The sequence below is a fragment of the Engraulis encrasicolus genome, chromosome 20, assembly GCF_034702125.1.
Source record: "Engraulis encrasicolus isolate BLACKSEA-1 chromosome 20, IST_EnEncr_1.0, whole genome shotgun sequence".
Lineage (NCBI taxonomy): Eukaryota > Metazoa > Chordata > Actinopteri > Clupeiformes > Engraulidae > Engraulis > Engraulis encrasicolus.
In genome coordinates, this window is record NC_085876.1 from 48,570,967 (window position 1) to 48,593,484 (window position 22,518).

A 22,518-nucleotide genomic window follows, 5' to 3' on the forward strand; every position below is an offset into this window, starting at 1 on the left:
CTACACCGCTGCCTTGGCCTCATAATAGACTAATGTTAGCACTGCCATGGCCAACTGGTAGGGCACTTGCCTGCCATGCGGCTGACTGGGGTTCGATTTCCGGCCCGGGTCCTTTGCCAACCCCTCCCTGTCTCTCTCCCAATTCGCTTCCTGTCCACCTCTCACTCTGTCCTATCAAAGTAAAAAAAAATAAAACATAATAATACTTATGTCCCTCAATGCAACTAAGCACCGCCACCTCTCAGCTGTCTCCTTCTCAGCGCCCCCCTAGGGCTCCCCAACGCCCCCTGGGGGTCTGTACCTACCCCGTTGAAAAACAGTAGGCTACTAAAGGTGAATGTAGCTATTTAGCCCTTTTCACTTTCCTTAATATTTGCACGCTGACTTTTCTGTCTGGCTGGCAGACTGAGGTAATCTGACCTCCTATGGCTGTGTGTTTGTTTGTTTGTTTGTTTATTCGGAACTGTTGACTGGCTTGCCGAGGGGATTTGACAGGTCATTCTGGCGTGCAACTCGACTCTAGTTCTAGACTCCAGACTCTGGGTGCTAAAATGAGAGGAAAACTGCCATGTTGCTGTTCAAAAATGAATCAAACTGAGAATATAAAACAAGGGTTCATTTATCTCATAAGTCAATGGGATGAGTGAGTGTTATGGAAATCGTCAGGACACCTCTTCAAATTTGTATTGGACACTGGACTGCACAACACAGTAGAATATACTGTAGCACTGTGCTGTGGAATTTTGGTCCCTTTTCTTCCTCTTTTTCTTCCTCTTTTGATTTATTGGCGGTTGGCATGTATTTTAGCCCTTTATCGCTAGGTGGCAGCAACGCAACAGTTTGGATGTCGGCTGCTCTAAAACTCAAACGAAGAAGATTTGACCGGAAAAGTTGTGATTCAATACCGGAAGTGTTTTGTCAATCATTTGGCTGTTGTTTCATTTTTAAGAAAACGCCTTAACTATCCGAAAATGAGAACAGAAGGCGGACAAGACAGGCTTACAGCGGCATGAAAGTGTAGTCGTACTGATCCAATGTCACCGATTTCACATACTTCTCGCAGGTCTGGATAGCTGCAGATCAGTCTGTAGTGCAGCTCAATCTCCATGTAAGTGTTGGTATGGTGACAAATTAGTGTTAACAAAGTGCTACAAAATAACATGTCGTAGGCTACTAGTTGCCTTGTTCTGCGCTTTCTTGTTCAATATTTAATTCTTAATTGTATGTGCGTGCCTCTAAAAATATCATCGTTGTAGCCTCACCCTGATGCCAAAATCGATAAAGCCACTGTGTGTGACTACTGGCCAGCTCTTGTCAATGAGACTCACCTTGTGTAGATAATAAAAGCACAGTCTTCACATTGTAACTATAGGCCTACTATTGGCAGACCTCTCTCACATGTAAAAGCAATTGGTGATTAAGAGGGATCCATCTGACCCTGTCTAGTCCTGAACTTGCAACTTAACGTGGTCATGTCATATGATTGGCCATAATGTCTTGAATCTTTTTGTGTGTAGAACTACATTTTGCAAGAATGGGAGTACAACATAAACAAATGGTCAAATGGCATGGTCAGAGTAGCAATGCAAAATTGCCTGAATGAGCTGTTAGGTGCCCTGTCTTATCAAGACAGTAAAACCAAAACAAAGCTTTCTTTTGGATAAAGGCAGAATCAGCAGAAACAAAGGTCCCATACTATACACAAAACGACAGTGATATGGTCTGATTGCTCTGTTCAAAGTATGTGTCTGTCCTTGCTGTAAGTAACCTAGAAGAACATGCTGAGCTGGCCAGGTGACACTCACCTGTTGTGCGACTTATCTGCTGTGCTGGTGCATGACAATGAAATCAAAGGTCATATACTTTGACAGCAAGGTGACATCAGGAGACAATACCTGATACCCCAACCCAAAAAGTGGCCTGTATACATCTTGGCCCAGTTAAGTCGTTGGTTTAGGCCAGCGATTTTTTTTTCTGTATTAGGAACATTGCTGGGTGACCCTATTTAACACACCATGAAAGAAATGTTACACAAAAATGTCACTTTGTTTGTGGAGAGGTGAGCAGAGCGTTGAATGGTTTTTGAATCTCCTCTTTCCTTTCCAAAGTCATTGCTGCATGTTGCGTGGCGGAGTGGAGACTGAGCCGTAATGGAGGTGCCCAACTACATGTCCAGGCTGCTGTGCCAGCTGAACGAGCAGCGCAAGCGGGACTTCTTCTGCGACTGCAGCATCATCGTGGAAGGACAGGTCAGTGTGACGGAGGTCTTCCTGCACAGTCCGTCCCCCTTGGGGTCGTGAACCTGTCACCTCGTCAACTACAATGGTCTGGGAGGCACAGTGCTATACCGCTGGACTAAAGGACCAGTCCTCCAGCCCAACGGCATCGACACTGTATGAGGCTTTCGGGAGGGAGGTTTACTAACGCTCCACGCCAACTCTGCTAGTTGGCCTCCGTTACATCAGGCCTAGAAAAAAAAAAATGTCTGCACACCTTACAACTCACTCACTTTGATTTCTTTGATTGATTTATTTATTGTGGGCAGTCATGGGTGAGCGGTTAGGGCGTCAGTCTTGCATCCCACAGGTTGCCGGTTCGACTCCCGACCTGCCAGGTTGGTGGGGGGAGTAATCAACCAGTGCTCTCCCCCATCCTCCTCCATGACTGAGGTACCCTGAGCATGGTACCGTCCCACCGCACTGCTCCCCATGGGGCGCCACTGAGGGCTGCCCCCTTGCACGGGTGAGGCATAAATGCAATTTCGTTGTGTGCAGTGTGCAGTGTTCACTTGTGTGCTGTGGAGTGCTGTGTCACAATGACAATGGGAGTTGGAGTTTCCCAATGGGCTTTCACTTTCACTATTTGAGATAAAGTTAGAACAATTTACTTTTTGAGAGGAAGATACCGCACACTCTTGTCCATCTTGCTGAATTTTATTACTAAACAACTTTTTTGCCCGTATGGCCTTTCTCAATTTTTGTCTCAATTTAGTCTTTCTCAATTTACTTAACAGTAGGCTACCATCATTAGCCTGGCATGACACAGTCATAAAAGTGTCATAGATCAATGTCATAAGTGTTTTATTATTACCTTTGCCATAAGTTTCATTTGGCTGTTGTCATGACAAGTTGACATTGTTTTCATTGGGCTGTCTTAATTATGACAACTTGGGTTCCTCATTTTCTGGATGCCTCATTTTCTTAACTAAATAACACCTGTGGGCTATCTATAATCAGTTTTACCATTTCCTGTAGGTCATATTAGCCAGGTTTGTCACCTAACCGTGTTCATGTAGTACGCCCCCCCAGGTCTTCAAGGCCCACAGGAACGCCCTGTTTGCGGGTAGAGGCTACTTCCGCGCCCTCCTGGTGCACTACCTGTTAATCTGTTTTGGTTTATCACTTAGCCATGTTCATGTAGTACGCCCCCCCAGGTCTTCAAGGCCCACAGGAATATCCTGTTTGCGGGTAGTGGCTACTTCCGGGCCCTGCTAGTGCACTACCTGCAGGACAGTGGCCAGCGCCACAGCACCGCCTCGCTCGACATCGTCACCGCCAGCGCCTTCTCTCTCATACTGGACTTCCTCTACTGCGGCCGGCTGGACCTGCGACGCGACAACGTCATCGAGGTGGGACTTTCTGTTTTTGTTTTTGTTTGTTTGTTTTTTTATTCCTATATCTGAAAACTTTATTACAGACTCAGAATGTTCATATAAAACATATAAAAAAACATTAAAAAAAACACATAAGAAACATACAGGTACACCACAAACACCAAGACATTACGATACATATAGACCTATATATTTTTCGGTGGGCTTTTTTGCTTTCATGCGGTAGGACAGTGAAGATGTTGACAGGAAGTGAGTGTGGAGAGAGCGAGATGGGGAAGGGTCGGCAAAGGACCCAGGCCGGAATCGAACCCGGGTCAGCTGTGTAGCAGACGAGTACCCCACCGTTAGTGCCATGGGCCAGAGTTTGTTTGCTGTTTTACTTGACAGTACATTACATTGCTTTACAAAGCGACTTATACTGTATTATTCATATTCTTGGTTCAGGAAGGTCTCTTTTCGAAGACAAACTCTCCAACCATTTGGCTATGGTAGCCCATTTTAATTTAGTAGAGAATTGAGACACATGATTGTGCAAACTGTGAATTACAATGATTATGATGATGATTATTTTTTCATGAATACATGTTATATTTCAAGAGGGCACATGCACGAAACGAATGACACAGAATGACCACTGATAAGGATATTGCCTTTCTTTCCAAGACTTTTTTGGGATTTTTTTGAGCACAGAACTTTTCATCGCTCATGACTGAAATGTTTATCTTGTGATCGTAGCCCCTTAATGCACGCCGTACCTCCAGTGGCACGCTGTAATAGTCATTGAAATTTAACTACCATGACACAGGCCCTTTAGTAATGCACTATGACTTGATCATTACCATACTGGTAACAACAAAATTATAAAGCCATGTCTTAAAGGGTTAATCTTCCATGAATGTGCAACAGGTGATGTCGGCCGCCAGCTACCTCCAGATGACGGACGTGGTGAACTTCTGCAAGAACTACATCCACACCTCTCTGGAGATCTGCAACCGGGGGAGGGAGCAGCAGGAGGGGGGCGTAGGGCGGGGAGGAGAAGGGGGAAGAGGAGGGGTGGGGGTGGGAGAGGGGGAGAGGGAGGGAGAGGGGGAGGGGGGAAGAGAGGAGGAGGAACAGGAAAATAGCAGGACGTCAGCGGCGGCCGAGAGGCCCGGCATCAGCATCAGCGCCGCCGCCGCGTCTCCAGACGCCTCTCAAGACGGACGACCCCCGGCGCCCCAGTCCAGCTCTGCTAGACCCTCCTCCTCGTCCAATCACAATCCAACGTCGAGCGCCGCTGCTGTGATGTCACTCAGTGCCGCCTTGAGTAGCAGGATGTCGGAGGAGAGCGAGGGTTCGGGTTCGAGAGGCGAGTTCCCGGCGGTGGCGGCGGGGTCAGTGCACCACCTGTCGGACCCCCGTCTGAAGGCGGACCCGGGCAGCTTCCCCTCCTCCTCCTCATCGGGGGGCGGGCTGATGTTCGGTCTCGTGCAACTCAAGGAAGAGTACGACCCGGACGAGGACGCGGACGCGGGCGAGTCACATGATCTCAAGGACCCCCTCGGCTTCTACAACAGGTGAATAAGCAAAGGTAGTAGCGTTGTAGAACTAATAATAATTGAAGAGCTTTCGTTGCATTTTTTTTTGTCTTTCATTCACAAAATGGCAAATAAAAAACTCAGCAAAGTTAGTGGTGTTGTAAAAATATAATTTAAGAGCAATGGCAAGAGGAGAAAATAGCGAGTGCCCTGGAGCAAACTATGCCCTATTCCCTGATGGCCATAATAATAATAACAGGGTTCCCACTGGTGCTTGAATTCCTTGAAAATGCTTGAATTTCAATTAAGTGATCAAGGTTCAAGGTTGTGAAAATGCTTGAATTTTTGGTGAAGTGCTTGAAAATGCTTGAAATTTGTGTCAAGTCAAACTCAGTAAGCCAAATAATAGAAATAAATTGTTCAGGTAACGTCAATTGTAGGGTGTCGAATGGCAAATCCCATCTGACATGTCACTACCTCAGTTTTTTTATAAGAATGCAGGAAATTGCATCTTAAAAACACTACATTTTTTGGGGGGAGGACCACCACACCCCCTTCCAGCGACCTATTACAGGTGCTGAAAAACTGAAAACTTGTTACTTGAAGGTGCTTGAAAAGTGCTTGAATTTGTTCATGAAAAAGGTGTGGGAACCCTGTAATAATAATGCATTTGATTTAAAAGCACCTTTCAAAACACTCAAGGACACTGTACAGAGAGAAGCAAACTAAAACAACACACATAAACAGATTGTAAACAAAACAAAAAAATAATGTCTCTGAAAGGAAAATAGGACCGAATTGCACTGCGATGAAGGACTGGGAGTCCGAAACCTCGTGCCATTAAGTCAAGTCAGCTTTTATTGTCAGTTTTTTCATATGTGCAGATCATACAAGGAAATTTAAATTACGTTCTCTTTTATACGATGAAAGGACATAGACATACATGGGATTGACATGGGAACTTGATTGAACTTGATTGAACTTTGATTGGGAGCATCGAACTATGCTGCTATTTTTTCCTTTAATTGATCTTTTGTCTGGTCCAGCATCTGTGCTACTGGTGTGTGCACATTCTCTGACTTTTTGGATTTTTCATGCTCTGTGTCTGCCCAGATCGGCCCTCTTTGACGGTCGTGGACTGGAGGCGAGCCTCCACAGTGGCGGTGCCAGTGCTGCCGCCGCCGCTGCTGCTGCTGCTGCCGCCGCCAATGCTCTCGGCCCCGACTACGACGGCTATCAGGGCAAACTGATGCACTACTACAGCCAGAGCCTAGGGGGCGCTGCGGTGCCTTTGCTGCGTGGGGAGGAAGGCATGGGGCATCAGGGGAACGTGCTCAGTATGGAGATGAGTGCAGACTGGTTTGGAGACGACACAGGTGAGAACACGGCATCAGAATAATGGGTTACACTTAACCTGACGCCGGCGTCATACGTATGACATAACAGTGTCATAATAGTGTCAAAACAGTGTCATGACACAGTCATGGACAAGTCATAAACATTATGTCGACGTTTTGTGGTCATGGAAAGTTGACATTGTCAGGGCTATCTTTACCATCACCGAATGCCACTTATTGACAAAGTCATAAAATGTTTACGACATTGACATAATGTTCATAGCACATGCATAACTGTGTTTAGAGAATGTTATGCTGGTTTATACAATAGTTAGATCCGGTCGAATTATTTCACAAATTGTGATTGGACAAGAGGCGTTCTACACGTCACTAGGAGTGAGGGTATCCTCCAACACTCTATGAATGACTCTTCACATCTAATAATCACTCCGCGACCAACGATACAAAGTAACCGTAACCAACGCGGTGCGCGTTGCGCAGCAACCAAAGAAAATAACTGGAACTATTTTTCCGGAGCGGAGGAACAAGCAAATAAACAATCAAATAAAGTAATTAAAATAATTTAATATTTCTTTCAATGAACTAATTGTGTTAGCAAAGGAACTATTGTATAAAAGCAATATAACACTTGTGCTCGTGAGGTTGTTCTGGGACACCCTCACGGGTGTAATTACCTACGGCACTCAGCCTCCGTGAGGGTGTCCCAGAACATCCTCACTCCCACTCGTGTCATATTGCTTAAATGTCATGTGTATGACGCCGGCGTCAAGCAAAGTGTTTACTCAATAATATACACAAATAATATACTCAATATGCAGTGCTTGACATTAACTTTTTTGCTTGCCAGCCACTGTGGCTAGTGGTTTTCCCGAGTCACTAGCCATCCAGCTATTCTACTAGCCACAATTTTGATTCCTTTTTTTATCATGACGCTGTACATCTAACCTCAGAAGATGAGGTGCTTAAAGCAAAAAGATGAGCACATGGGTTTCTACTGTACATGGAAATAAAACAAACAAATAGAATCTGAGTAACTGCACTTTCTTAAACTTATATACAAACAATTGATACACAAGAGGCAAAGTGCAGAATATACGCTATTCTGATATGTCATACCATAGAATAAGCTACCTGTCAAATTGGCTAGTGACACTGAAATTGTTACCAGCCACAGCCAAGTTTTACCAGCATTTGGCCCGGTTGGCAGGTGCCAGTGTCAAGCCCTGTCAATATGACATATGTGGTAGTCGTGGCCTAATGATTACGGAGGTGGGCTTGCAAAGGAATCAAAGGGTTGCAGGTTCGAATCCCATCCTTACTTCCATCAATGGCTGAAGTGAGCCATGCAAGGCACCTAACCCCACTTTGCTCCAGGGACTGTAACCAATGCCCTGTGGGTAACTTGGTCACTTTGGATAAAAATAGGTCAGCTAAGTGTAATGTAATGTAAAATCCTACCACTTAACCTGAAAGACTCAGCGTGGAGCATTTGTAGATGTCAAAATGTGTGTTGCTCGTTCACAAGGGTTTCTTCCCACCAATATTTACCATCACATTCAATTACAAGTGATCCTACTCGGTTTCAACTCTTAACATCTCTACGCACATCACATTTTCTTTTGGATGATGAACAACTCATATGCAACTATGGGGATTTCGGCATGTGGCGATTTCAGCAACAGAAATAAATAAAATGCAAATCCTGCAACCGCATTTTAAAACCAATCCTTTTCTAAATCAGCTTTCTGAACCTGATCCTAATGGGTGTGCACAGGGCCGAATTAATCAGGGGGGCCCCCTGATTGGCCAAAAGTGAAAAAAATGCAGTCTTTTTAAAAAAAAAAATCATGTTTAGTACATGTGTTTAGTACACTTTATAGGCAATGTTATCCTTAATTCCTAACTCGTAATTATGACGCTATGTAAATTACAGGAGAAATTTTCCAGTAACCTGTAGCCTAGGAGCTAGTCTTATTATTTGTGTACGCAGGGCAGGATTAAGATGTGCCCTGCGTACAAATAATACCGGCAGATCAGCCTATAAAGTGTTTACCTTGTGTAGCTGGGGGTACCCCTCACTTACTGCCAGCAGAGTTCTCTGCAGTTAATTGAGTATTTCGTAAACAAAATGTTTGTCTTGGCTGAGGCTGATAAGCCTGCTCTTGCCATATCCTCATACATACTAACAATGCCTAATTGAGCATTGTTTAGCAGTGAGCTCCATTCCAATCCTCTTGTTTTACTAGCTAATTGCTAGCATTTGGTCCTGACGTTGAAAAATGATTTGTGGTGGTAGGGGTGAACCTAAGCCGCTTTATAACGTTAGAACCTCTGTGGGTGAGCTTTGTTAGCCTTGCTCTCACGCAGACCCTTCGTGCATTTCCGCTCAACTTCGTGAGCTTGCACGAGGGTCTGGAAATCTTAGACGAGCCCGAACGGAATCAGAAATTTCACAGCCTGTCCAATCAGAGTCGCGGGGCGGGGTATATACAAGCAAAGTCAGTTTAGTTTAAGTCATTTCACTCGGCGGCCATGTTGGCTACGCTTCCAGACTGACTATTTGGGATTTTATTTCAGATTAGTCATGCACGAAATTTCACGACATAAAGATTGCATCGAGACGACGAGATGATTGGATAAGTGACCGCGCAGCTCAGCAAGCAATTGGCTCTCGGTACCGGGCTGGTGGGAGGGACGCCGCCAAATGCTCTCGTGCATTCCTATGGAAGGTTTTTTGAGTGTTCCGTTTCGTATACAGACTGTCTCTGATACAAGTCTGTGGTTGAAGTAGTACGTGATTAAAAAAAAGCCATGTGAATTCTCCAATCAGGTTCGAGCTGTTTTGAATACACCCACTCCTTTCCAGAGCAAAGCGATTGACAATGTTCCAGATGGTTGGTAACAACCATCGCATGAGAACCAGGTCAGAACTTTGTTAAAGTTTGAAATGTGTGTCCCCCCTTCTTTGCGGCAGCTAAGTGTAATGTAATGTGTTGTGTTGGTTGTTTTTCAGGCGACGGCCTGGTGGTGTCGGTGAAGCTGCACAAGTGCCCGTACTGCCCCTACACGGCCAAGCAGAAGGGCATCCTGAAGCGCCACATCCGCTGCCACACGGGCGAGCGGCCGTACCCCTGCCACCTCTGCGGCAAACGCTTCACGCGCCAGGAGCACCTCCGCAGCCACGCCCACAGCGTAAGAACATCTGATCTGTCACCTGATCTGTCACCTGATCTGTCACCTGATCTGTCATCTGATCTGTCACCTGATCTGTCACCTGATCTGTCACCTGATCTGTCACCTTATTATATTATTATCTGCAATGACTGATCTGTCACCTGATCTGTCACCTGATCTGTCACCTGATCTGTCATCTGATCTGTCACCTGATCTGTCATGTTATATTATTATCTGCAATGACTGTATCTTTCTGTATCCAATACATCCAAGTTAAGCATATTGAGCACCTTTTCAGCCAAAGACACAGCGTAAGAACATCTGTGAGTGAGAGTGTGAGAGAGAGAGAGAGAGAGAGTGAGAGTGAGAGTGAGAGAGAGAGAGAGAGAGAGAGAGAGAGAGAGAGAGAGAGAGAGAGAGAGAGAGAGAGAGAGAGAGAGAGAGAGAGAGAGAGAGAGAGAGAGAGAGAGAGAGAGAGAGAGAGAGAGAGAGAGAGAGAGAGACTGACTCTTTCCGTATCCAATACATCACAAGTGAAGAATATTTGAGGACCTTTGCAGCCAGAGGCAGGCTCTTGTAGACAGTTGTGTTGTAAATGTATTCAAATATACATATATATTTCAAATACATAGTCTAAAGATCTATTCTAAATATCAAGTAGTATACGTGTATGTTCTAAAAGATATTGAAATAGATTAGTTAGTTACTTTAAGACCCAGAGAGGTTGGATTTTGAAATGGCTTGGGTTGCAGAATTGGAAGCAGTTAATCCTTGAAATCAGCAGAACTCTGAGGGTAAAGTCTGGTTTTACAATACTGCTGACAGAGAGGTAGGCCTACTGAAAACAAGCTGGGTGGTATAGCAGCAGAAGTGGTTAACCCATTTTAGCCTGATGACTCGTATATGTTGTTTGACCTTTGGTGCCTGAAGACACATATACGCTGCATTCAGGCTCTTCAGATTTTAGCTTTTAAAAAGTGGGTATGTTACAGCTGAATGAACACATTCTGATGCAAGAGGAGAGCCTTAGGCTTTAAATACTTATTTCATGTTTTTATGTGCATCAAAGTACAAGATATTTGGGTTTTTATAGGCTACTTTTCCAACAAGGGCTTAGGCATTCAGCAGGTGTTTTTTTGCAGGTGCTCTAGGCATCAATGGGTTAAGGGGCACCTGAGTCTCCTTCAGGCCGGCGGAGAACCGTGCTGGTGCCCGTTCCCGTACCTAGGGAAGCTGACAGGGGGGGACAAGGTGGGATGTTGTCCAGGGCCCAGGAAGAAAGGGGGCCCAGAATTGGGTCTTAATTACATTATATGTATTGGGTTGGAGGCCCATTTAGTTGTTTTTGTCCCGGGCCTGGCCAAAGCTGTCAGCGGCACTGTCCGTTCCTTGCCTGGTTAACACCAGACCCAATCACAAGTGAGATTAGGTCTGGGGAGTTGCCTATTGTAAATTCCGTAGGGGAGAGAATACTTGGCTATTATGACACACTGCCCTGCTCTCTGATTGGGCAGATAAACTATTAAGGTCGGAATGCTTGGCCATTATGACACAGTGCCCATGATCTTGGACGTTATGAGTCATCCTCACCGAACTAAAGGCAGTATGGGAGTTCCCAGGCTAGTCCGTTCCTGTACCTAGTCTTGAACCGGCCGGCATGTTCATGCCGCAATTCTGAGCATTCAGGAACCGAAAAGTTGGTAAGCGATGCGAACCGAAAACAGTTGCCTATTAGAGAATCTTTGGTAGCAGTACAGTACAGGGGCTGTTGAGGATGTGAGGATAAAGGGTTATATGGGTTGAAAATTCAGCATGTGAGTGGCAGTGTCCACTCAACAGAACATTCTGAATCCTGATAAAATAAAGTCATGCCTTGTGTTACGATGTAAAGGGTCAGTAGGTGCACAGAACAGTACAGCCCACTATCATATCCACATCACACGGGGGAGACGCAACTGGTTACCTATAAAAGGTAGGGGTTCAGAGGTCACGGGGGACTTCCGGAGCGAGACCTCAGGAGAGGTCTCGCGTGCTAGCCGCCGGGCCTGCTAGGCCGTGAGCAGGCAGTTGGAGAAAACACCTGCCGAGAGGTTTGTTAGGACTCACCGGATATTTAAAGACTGTCTCGCACAACTTGTTGAAGATATGAAGACTTTTGGATTTTAAGAACTATACGTGGGGTTTTCCTCGCGAACTCTGAACACTGAAGAGGAGCGCATGAGAAGAAGCGCTGGGCTTGCATTGGTCGCCTACCGAGGGCCTGGAGATTGTGGTGGCCCAGCTGTCGCTTGAACGCTTGGACCCGAGGTAAACGCCGTGTTCTCTCCCTACAGACATGCATACATTTAGATCGTACACTCATACTGACACGTTAATGCACACATAAAAGTTAGGAGTTAGTCAGGGGCAACTAACTACCTTACATGTGGTGGCTACGTCCGGGATTGAAACTAGATAACGAGCCAGGGTGTTTGTGTTTGTAGGCTATTTGGAAGTTAGGCAAGCTAGCGGTGTTTATTGGTTCATGGAATGTTTTGGGTTTGATGTGAGCTAGCTAGCTGTGACCGTGAGCTGGGATGATGTGCTGTGCTTCGTTTGGTTGACTGTGTAAAGGGGGCTCGAGTCGTAATTATTTGAACGAGAGTAGAGCTGGCATCTGGGGGGCAATGAGTTAGCTGTGTTCGTTCATGTTTCAGGGGTAAGTCTGCTGTATGGTTCTGCTGCGTAATTTGCTGTTGCCGCGCTGGTATTTTCATTCTTTTGATTGGAGTGGGTAGAGAGGACGTAGGAAAATGTCGAGATTTGATGCGGAAACGTTTTTGTCAGAGAAGGTGACGCGACTTCGGTTGCTGAGTCTTCCGAAACCAGATGTCCGCGCAGTAGTTGACTTTTGTGGGGTAAAGGTATCACTTGAGGCAAGGAAACCTGAGCTCATGGATGTGTTGTTGATATGGCTAGGGGTAGAAGCAAGTGATAAAGAGTCAGAGGCCATACAATTACATGACGAAGAAATGGTACAACTGCAGCGAAGCGTAGAGAGGACGAGGCGAGAAATTGAAAGGATGCAAAGGGGGAATGAACCGCTGGAAAGCGAGAGAGTTAAAGTTTTCCCTCAGAAACATTCTGTGTTATCTTTGGGCTCTCCCGCACAGCTGGTGCGCCGTTTGCATGTGCCTGAGGCTAATGAAGAGGCTCACATTGAAACAGTGGATTTGGCGGATACCATTTTTGCCGATGCTATATTAAGTGAGCCTGGTAGCAACGATGTCAATGTTATTGGGACTGGTGCAGCTGATGATATGGATGACAATCGCGGTCTGAATATTGTGTCTGGTTTGCAGAGCAGGGCCACTAGTGTCAGTGAGGTGACAGAGGGCTGTGTAGACTCTGGTCAGGACACTGCTGGGTTTTGCGATACATTTCTTGCCTGTGTGGAAACTGAAGTGCCTAGGAATGTCCAGGAGAGGGACGGTGAACTCTGTGATGCTTGTTGTACCTTTGGGGAAGCTGAAGTTCTTGGTAATGTTCAGACAGACGATGAAATTGTGGACCTTTGGGATACTTTCTTTGCTTTTTGTGAATCAGATGTGTGTGATACTCAGAAGGATAATGAACCTGTGCAGTTAAGAGGGGCAGCTATTGATTCACCTGTTAATTATGTTAATGACGACAATGAACTGGAAGGGAACCTACGTCATGTGTCTGAGAAGCAAGCTGGTGGAGCAGTGTTTGTGGTGCGGTATCCACACAGGCTCTCGCCAGGTTCTTTTGCAATAGTTGAGGAGTGGACCCTCTTGGCTGTGTTGGCGGTGAATGGTCAGAGATGGTTTGGCTGGGGCCTTGTGCTTCCGGTGTATAGTCAGGCCATTATGCATGGTGCGTTGTCTTACCTGCGAGGGGGCATACCGAAGCCTGGTGCCAGGCACGACCATGGCATACTTTGGTGGGTCTTTGGGGTGACTTGAGACCTCAGTAGCTATGATTACTGGCCATAATTACTATTTTTGAGGACTGTCCTGTGAGCTGCCGGGGTGCCTTTTGACTTTTGGTTTTGACATGTGTTTTGGCGTCCATTATGTCTGGTCGGTGAGTTTTAGAAAATGATGTAAATAATATGTATTTGATTTTAGAAAAGAGGAAAACGTGTAGAGTTGAAAAAAAAGGATAAAAGATGAGAAAATGTATTAAAAAAAAAGAGAGGTATAAAAGATAAAAATGTTTTTTTTAAATAAAAAAACATGGTTTGAGGGGGGAAGGACTGTTACGATGTAAAGGGTCAGTAGGTGCACAGAACAGTACAGCCCACTATCATATCCACATCACACGGGGGAGACGCAACGGGTTACCTATAAAAGGTAGGGGTTCAGAGGTCACAGGGAACTTCCGGAGCGAGACCTCAGGAGAGGTGGCTCTCGCGTGCTAGCCGCCGGGCCTGCTAGGCCGTGAGCAGGCAATTGGAGAAAACACCTGCCGAGAGGTTTGTTAGGACTCACCGGATATTTAAAGACTGTCTCGCACAACTTGTTGAAGATATGAAGACTTTTGGATTTTAAGAACTATACGTGGGGTTTTCCTCGCGAACTCTGAACACTGAAGAGGAGCGCATGAGAAGAAGCGCTGGGCTTGCATTGGTCGCCTACCGAGGGCCTGGAGATTGTGGTGGCCCAGCTGTCGCTTGAACGCTTGGACCCGAGGTAAACGCCGTGTTCTCTCCCTACAGACATGCATACATTTAGATCGTACACTCATACTGACACGTTAATAAAAGTTAGGAATTAGTCAGGGGCAAACTACCTTACACTTGCCAAGATTATGCAATATTATTTAAATGAGGTACTTAAGTACTTAAGTCATCCTGATGGTACATTTAATAGTCACGTGCTTTACAAAATTTCAAAGTCACTGGCGCAAATTGTCTTTTGTTTTTTCATGTTTTTTTTTCTTCAATGTTTCTGACGAATGCTACATGTTGCACAATCCTTTCATAATCGCAACCACAATCAATCATGCAGTACCCCTAATATGGTGTGTGTGTGTGTGTGTGTGTGTGTGTGTGTGTGTGTGTGTGTGTGTGTGTGTGTGTGTGTGTGTGTGTGTGTGTGTGTGTGTGTGTGTGTGTGTGTGTGTGTGTGTGTGTGTGTGTGTGTGTGTGTGTGTGTGTGTCTGTCTGTCTGTCTGTCTGTCTGTCTGTCTGTCTGTGTGTCGAGCGAGCTGGCCGGTGGTGTGCCGCGGGTGCTTTAATATGTGGTGTGTGTGTGTGTGTGTGTGTGTGTGTGTGTGTGTGTGTGTGTGTGTGTGTGTGTGTGTGTGTGTGTGTGTTTGTGTGTGTGTGCCTGTCTGTATCTTTGTCTGTGTGTCTGTCTATCTGGACGGCAGGTCCATCGGGCGAGTTGGCCGGTGGTGTGCCGCGGGTGCTCTAATATGTGGTGTGTGTGTGTGCGTGCGTGCGTGCGTGCGTGCGTGCGTGCGTGCGTGCGTGCGTGCGTGCGCGTCTGCGTCTGTATGGCAGGTCCATCGAGCGAGCTGGCCGGTGGTGTGCCGCGGGTGCTTTAATATGTGGTGTGTGTGTGTGTGTGTGTGTGTGTGTGTGTGTGTGTGTGTGTGTGTGTGTGTGTGTGTGTGTGTGTGTGTGTGTGTGTGTGTGTGTGTGTGTGTGTGTGTGTGTGTGTGTGTGTGTGTGTGTGCACGGCAGGTTCATCGGGCGAGCTGGCCAGTGGTGTGTCGCGGGTGTCGGCGCGTCTTCTCCGAGGGCGCGTCCCCCAGCCTGAAGCGCGGCGGCCTGTGCGAGGGCTGCACCGGCCTCCCCACCACCACCAGCCAACAGGACCCCGCCTCCACACACCCCGGCAGCCAATCGGAGGGCTCGGACCGCAGCAACAACGCAGAGCCTGATTGGCCGGTCTTTATGGAGGAAGCGAACGAGGCGGACCAAGGGGGACCTTGAGATGTCGTCAACACCCTCCAGGAAGTTACAACAATTCTTTGCCATCAGAGGAAGTACAGGACTACAAGTCAAGACTAGCCTGGGCGAATAGCTGACTGTTGACTCCGTCAATCAGTCTGGCAAAAGCCATGAGGAATCCGTCTCCGTGGAAGATGGGAGATGGTCTGATCTTTCGCTATCATTTAAATTAATTGGAGTTCCAAACACAAATCAAAACCCATACCGTGTTTTATTAGCATGCCTGTTACGTTATAGCGTTGCAAAAGCATACAAATAACAAAACGAAAGTGTGAATATAGTTACCTTAACCAATCAGTAACGGAGCTAGCGGGTGAGTTCTATGTCACCACTCAACTGTTTGCTGATTGGCGAAACACTGAGAGAACCGAGCTCGAGGCTTTTGCCAGACGATGTGCGGAGCCAAAATCTTTGGGTGGAGTACATGGATGGCGTTGCCAGGCTAAGTCAAGACTACTTCCTCCAGGCCTGATGTGTGGACTCTGAATAGACTAATGGCCCCCAATGGGAACTAAGCCCTGCTCCCAGTCAGCTGTGTCCTTCTCACCGGCCCCATAGGGCTCCCCAACGCCCCCTGGGGGGCTGTTTCTCAACTGGTGGGTCGCAGAGGGGTCATGGGTGGGTCGCAGAGCCTTGGTGTAAAAAAACAAAAAACATTCAACTTTTCCTGCAACAATTTGCAACTTTTATTTTGATAGGCAATTGAACTTGTGTCATTTGTCGTCATAGATAAAATCAGAATGTTTATGCGAGATAGTAGCATGCAACCAGTCATTCGAGTGTCGCTAAAAAAAATTGGGTCGCGACCGAATGAGAGTGGAAAATGGTGGGTCCCGACTCCCAAGACTGTTCCAGTTGAGAACCACTGCCCTGGGGGGCTGTAGCGCCCCCATTGAGAAACACTAGTGTATGTGAATGTGAACACATTGAGTGCGTTACAATATGCAACCTTGCCTCCTCCACTTGTGCTTGTTTCCTCGTACCAGGAAGTAATATGTCATGATGACATCGCTGACAACCGCATTATATTTCAATATCTTGCAAAAGCTCAATTGTACTCATTTGCAATTGTGATGGTGAATGTAAAACAGTCCCTCAAAAGTTGTTGTGGAAAAGTTTTGAAAAGTTGCTGGGAAACTTTATCGTTTTCTCCACGGAGGATGGGCCAGGAGGATGGGCCGGGGCGAGGCCACAAGCACAAGTGGAGGAGGCAAAGTCGCATATTGTAACGCACTCATTGTGACCGTTGTCACATGGGATGTGGTCTTCACATCCAGGAATCTAGCTCAACCTCTATTGAGCCAGAGTGAAGTGAAAGCCCAACTGGGAAACTCTAACTGCCACTGTCATTGTGACACAGCACTCCACAGCACACAAGTGCACACTGCAAACAAAGAAATTGCATTCATGCCTCACCCGTGCAAGGGGGTGGCCCCCAATGGCGCACAAAATGGAGCAATGCAGCGGGACGGTACCATGCTCAGGGTACCTCAGACATGGAGGAGGATGGGAGAGATCAGCACTGGTTAATTACTTTGAAGTTGAACCAGCAACCTTTGGGCTACAAGTCTGACACGGCCCTAACCGTTTACCCATGACTGCCCTTAAAAGACACAACTGCAGGACCATCTTGGATGGAAGCAAACACACTAGTTTCTTTCCTTTCCTTACAACTTCAATCGTTCGACTACTAAGGCCTAGGATCAATGAGCATCACAGACGCTCTACTGTGACCACTGACAGAAACGATTCATGTCAGTAAAAAAGAACAACGTGGAAAACAAAAATGTATTGCGGCATTATGTGAAATGCAGCATTATGTGAAATGCAAACCAAAGTCCCAAGTCTTAATCAAGTACTGAAGGTATAAACTGGGAGGTGGCGATCAGAAGTCAAATATTTCTTTGATGATCCTTCTTTGTTGATGGCGTGCACATTGGACATTTCTGACATTGGCTGCAGCCACTCAGGTACATTTCGCTTTGTACTGAAAGTATTAGTTGGCCTATCTGTGGGCAACATGTCATCATGCATAGGCGTATCTATGACACGCTGATTTGAACCCACTATCGCGTGACTGCAAGTCCACTTCTGTATTAGGTTGGCCTATCTTGTGGCTTCCTCTTTGGTGAGGCTGTCTTTCTGTTCCCAGTCGACTGGTTGGGGTGCTCAGCATTTTACACATTTTGAAAATGAAGGGTTTTTGCAAAACGGTGTATCTCCATTTTGTAGAATGTTGGGAAATTGACCTTTTGTATTGGGCATTCCATTGAATTGCATTGCAAAATGCATTTTATATAGGTTAAAAAAGTATGTTCTCAAAATATTTGAATGGTAAGAATTCACACATAGGTGATAGGCCCTCTGAACAGTCATTTTCAATAATAAAATGCAAAAGTCAAAAAATGGAGATAGACCGATTTGCAAATAAACCCTTCAAATGCTGCCTCTGGCTGTGAGAGGAAGAGCAGGGCTCCTGTTCATCTCCTTTCCTACTCTGCCTATTGGGACTTGTATTTAATTTGCCATCTTATGAATAATAAGTTGTATATTTATTAATTTAAAATACTTGTTTGTGGATACTTGTTTTGATGTTTTTGGACTTGTTTAACTTTGCTGAGATGGGACAGTAGAAAATGGTGACGGGGAATGAGAGGGAGGGAAAGAGACCTGGAGTGCAGAACCAGGAAATGACTTTGGGGCCTCGAACCCATGCCTTGGATGGAATTGAACCTGCGCCCTTGGCCGGAATCGAACCTGCGCCCCTGGCTTTATGGCACAGCCTTGGGCACACTGAGCCCTCCTAAGTTGTTCGCTTATTTAATAAAATGACGTTTCCTTTTTTATGAATGAAGGACATTTTTAGGATCATGTTACAGATGTATAGAAAAAACTAAAACTACCTCAATCCTGTCATATGAGACTTTTTTTGATGGATCATGTGATGTTTTTTTTTTCCTTGTTTTTCATTTTTTGACAAATATTTTATTTGTTCATTACCAAAGATGTGCAAAGCCAACTTGTTCATTCTAGTTGAAAAAAAGGTGATTATCTTTGCTGAATTCAGTTCATTTCACATTAATCACCGCATAAATGGATGCTACCAATTGTGTGCAGTCAGTTCAATATTATTTCTTTAATTTGAGAAATTATGTAATGATACAAATTGCACTAACATATATTCCATTGAAGTTGCTCACATTTCTTGTCTCTTCAGCTGTTGTCTTCCATTTGTCTTGGATTATCACTGGCACTGATCAACATCTCCACATCCACACACAGTGTTTACCTCAGAATTTCTGTTAGTCAAGGTGGTGGGGCGTTAAAGTATTTAAAAAAAAAATTTGGCTAAGCAACTTTAGAAATTACATTCACAACATGAAATATGATTCATAATATATCTTTTCAGGGGACCTAGTCAAGGTGGTAGGTGTTTCTTGTCAAGGTGGGCGTCTTAGCAATAACGTGCTGGGGGAAACCCTGATGCATTATTTTGAATGAAGCTCAGTTACACTCATCAGTAATAAGCAAAAAAAAGGTAAACCAAAATATCTAGGAAAAAAGTTTATTTTAGTGACTTCATTGGGACATGTACATTATTTACAAAGAGGTAAAGGCATCAACAACAGTAATTGAGGTGATCATTTAAAGGATAACTTCAGTCAATTTCAACATGCAGTTGTAATGCTCACACTACCCTGGACTTGTCAGTACCTGAGGTTTTTTTTTCTTTCTTCAGCCTTTTCCAAGATCCTGGTCATTGTAATGGGGGCAGGTGTTTGTTTACATTTCAAAAAAACGTTTATTTATTCCCAAAAGCATCCAAAAAGTTATGCAACATCAGCAGACAACTAGCAAACAGCGATTCCATTTGGGAAAATATGTAAAGTGGGCCTATGTTAAAAAATGTTTAAATATAAACAAAAACTGCCCCCATTAGAATAGCTCATATCTCGGAAAGGGCTGAGCCAAAAAAAAATGCAGCATCACTGGGTACTGACAAGTCAAGGGTAGCGTGAGCAATACAACAGCATATTGAAATTGGCAGGAGTACTCCTATAAAGGGACACTGTGCAGGAAATGGTCAGGGTACTGCAACTATACTATATTTTCTAGTATGGTCCAAGCACAGTCATTTTTGCAGCTAAAAATTGCTATTTTTTGGAAATTCAAAATGGCGGACCATGGAGAAGATCCCCCTTTTCATGTATGAGAAATGTAATTTTTCCAGTCATAATGAATACTTAGAATTTGATGGTGGTGGTAACTATTCATGAAAAAGGTAACATTAGTGAATGGGCAGCATGAATTCTGGAAATAAACAACAAAAAATCTCACACAGTGTCCCTTTAAGCTCCTCATGATTGCAAAACAATGAATGGGCCTTTTTTCTGTACAAAAGCAGGTTCTCAAACAAATCAACAAGATACACAGGGTATGAATGGGGTCACTTATGAGAACGTGTTTTTCTTCATGCTTCCCTTTACTTCACTTTTCAAAGCACCTTATTTGGCATTATGGCACCGGTACGGCATGGGTTAAAATGAAAAGAATGTAGAAAATATATAATAGAATATTTTGGAATCCAGTTAGTTATGTACAATCTATGATTAAAATCACCAGATATCACCGTGTGCCAGAATGCTACGGTGAGTGTGTGGGGGAGGGGTTCAAAATAATCTAATAGCATAACATTATCCGAAGACTGTTAGATTATGGATGAAAGTTCATAAAACACTTAATTTTTTACAGCGGTGCCACTCAAGTCAGCATACATACAAAGGCTCTTGAAGAAATAAAAGGCAGTTGGTGAAACATCCTTACCTAATAATCTGACTAGAGAATTTGTCAGAATGTTTATGTGCAACACAACCAGCTAAATTACCAAATTCACCAGTCGCCTATTTATAATTATTTAATGCAATTGATTTAATCAATAAATCCAATCAAATCAATGTGCACAAGAGAGGATTCTTGATGGTGAGGTATGAGATTGACAACGACCATAGCTCGCTGTCTAGGATAGAGAACAACAAAAAATGAACAGAAGGCTTAAATTGAAAGAAAATTATGAGAACTTCAAAGTACAACCCATCTCAAATAGTCGCGTTTGATTCCTTATGGCTTTTAACTCAAATAGATAAATGATAAATTACCAATTCCAACTCATTCTTGTATTAATTAAAACAAAACAAAAAACAGGTTTTCTCCTGTGTTTCTAAAAGATAAGTTGTACAACAAAATAGTCCCAAACTCTCACAAAAACAGAGAAATGGGGAGTGTATCAAAAAACCAAGGTCATGTGTCCTTCGTTAATAGTCCACAAAGCTACATAACCACTACAAGGCTCAGATCTGCTTTCTCCTTGGTATCCCTTTAACCTAACTAGGGCTGGGCGGTATACCATTAAAAAAAAACGTGATAACGGTTTTCACCTACACAAGGTTCACTTTTTGATGAGAGAAGGTTTTTTTTTGTATTTATTCCAAAAAAGTGACTAAAATAGAAATGGAGATTGATTAAAATTCAGGATTTTATCTAATTTTTAAATTTAATTTCAGCCTTTTCTTCAGAAACATTGAGATGTGGGGGAAAATCGCCGCTTGTGAAAAAAAATCGTGCAGAGAACAGTGATATTAATTTTCATCAAGAAAACCGTGATACGTATTTTTTCCAGAACCGCCCAGCCCTAAACCTAACCAAAGCCATCAACCTGGGATGGGTTATACTGCCATACAAAGGCACAGTGCAGCTGACTTTTCCAAAATCGAGTTTAGAGTGAAAATGGTCATCACCACCTTCTTTATCTTGTGACAAAGCCTTATGGTCCAAATGTGTCCCGATTTAGAGATACTACTGCTATGTCAAATTTCCAATAACTACAGTATCCAACCTAATACCCTAATACCAAGGCTTTAAAGGCATTTTTCGATGTTGGCATAGTTACTGCACTTCGCCTCTGTAGGGCAGTATACTACCTAGATTTAGAAGCTACAAACCAGTGCCATTTGGACAGATAAAACCTAGCTTGGCAATCGCCAGAGTAAATCAAAAGTTGCATATACCCATATTGGCTAGAATATAAGACGACCCCCCTCCCCCCTTTTCCAGGTTCATTTTCGGGAAACAAAAACCCAGTCAGGCCAATACAGCGGTCTGGGAAGGAACCATCTGATTATTTTCTTGTAGGGGAGGTAGATCGAAACCATTTAAAATACAATAGAGCCTGATGCAAAGCTGGTTTCACTTCTGCTGGTGACGTGGCGGACACTACAAGCATCCATTTGTCTATTCATGTGCTTTGACCCCCCCACCCCCCACCCCCGCTCTGGTGTGGAGTTCCCAAACTGAGTTCCCAAACTCAGGCGAAGATTTCAACAATTCCAGTCACATCTCACGCACATTACATCCAATTCCTTTTCGCCAGATGCAGAGTCAAAGCATAAAGCTCATGTAGGGCAAGGAAGAACTGCACACCGTGAGCTCCCGTTTTTATCCATTTTTTATTTCAGTCTCAGTATGAGGAAGGGACGAGATGGATTCAAAACGGGAACTCATTGGTGTGCAGTTCTTCCTTGCCCTACATGAAGATTTCAGCATTGGCGTCCATGCTGTCCTTCAGATCAGAAGGAGCGCACAAGGCAGCATGATAATTCCCAGGGAACTCCCAAGCTAGCTAAAACTGGGTCATTTGGAATGTCATGTGGCACTGAATTATATAGCTTCCAATCCGAATCCAGGTTACCCATCAATGCCGGTTCAAGAAGACGCTTTTGCAAACCTCTGTAGTTGGGCAGGTACGTAGGATATTATCCCAGTGGGGTTGTCATTCAAGTGTAAAGAAATCCTGCACACTGTCCATTCCACCAACAAACTTTAATACAATGTTTCGTT

General features: G+C 44.6%; 1 protein-coding gene across 1 annotated transcript; it reads left to right on the forward strand.

The window, feature by feature from the left end:
* The first annotated feature begins 964 nt into the window (after positions 1–964).
* Positions 965–16,140, forward strand: zbtb8b (zinc finger and BTB domain containing 8B). The gene is made up of 8 exons (XM_063185103.1): positions 965–1,108; positions 2,109–2,249; positions 3,434–3,628; positions 4,520–4,633; positions 4,739–5,169; positions 6,244–6,506; positions 9,502–9,680; positions 15,355–16,140. The coding sequence occupies exons 2-8, from the start codon at positions 2,151–2,153 to the stop codon at positions 15,604–15,606; spliced, it is 1,533 nt and encodes a 510-aa protein (XP_063041173.1). The 5' UTR covers positions 965–1,108; positions 2,109–2,150; the 3' UTR covers positions 15,607–16,140.
* The last annotated feature ends 6,378 nt before the right edge of the window (positions 16,141–22,518 follow it).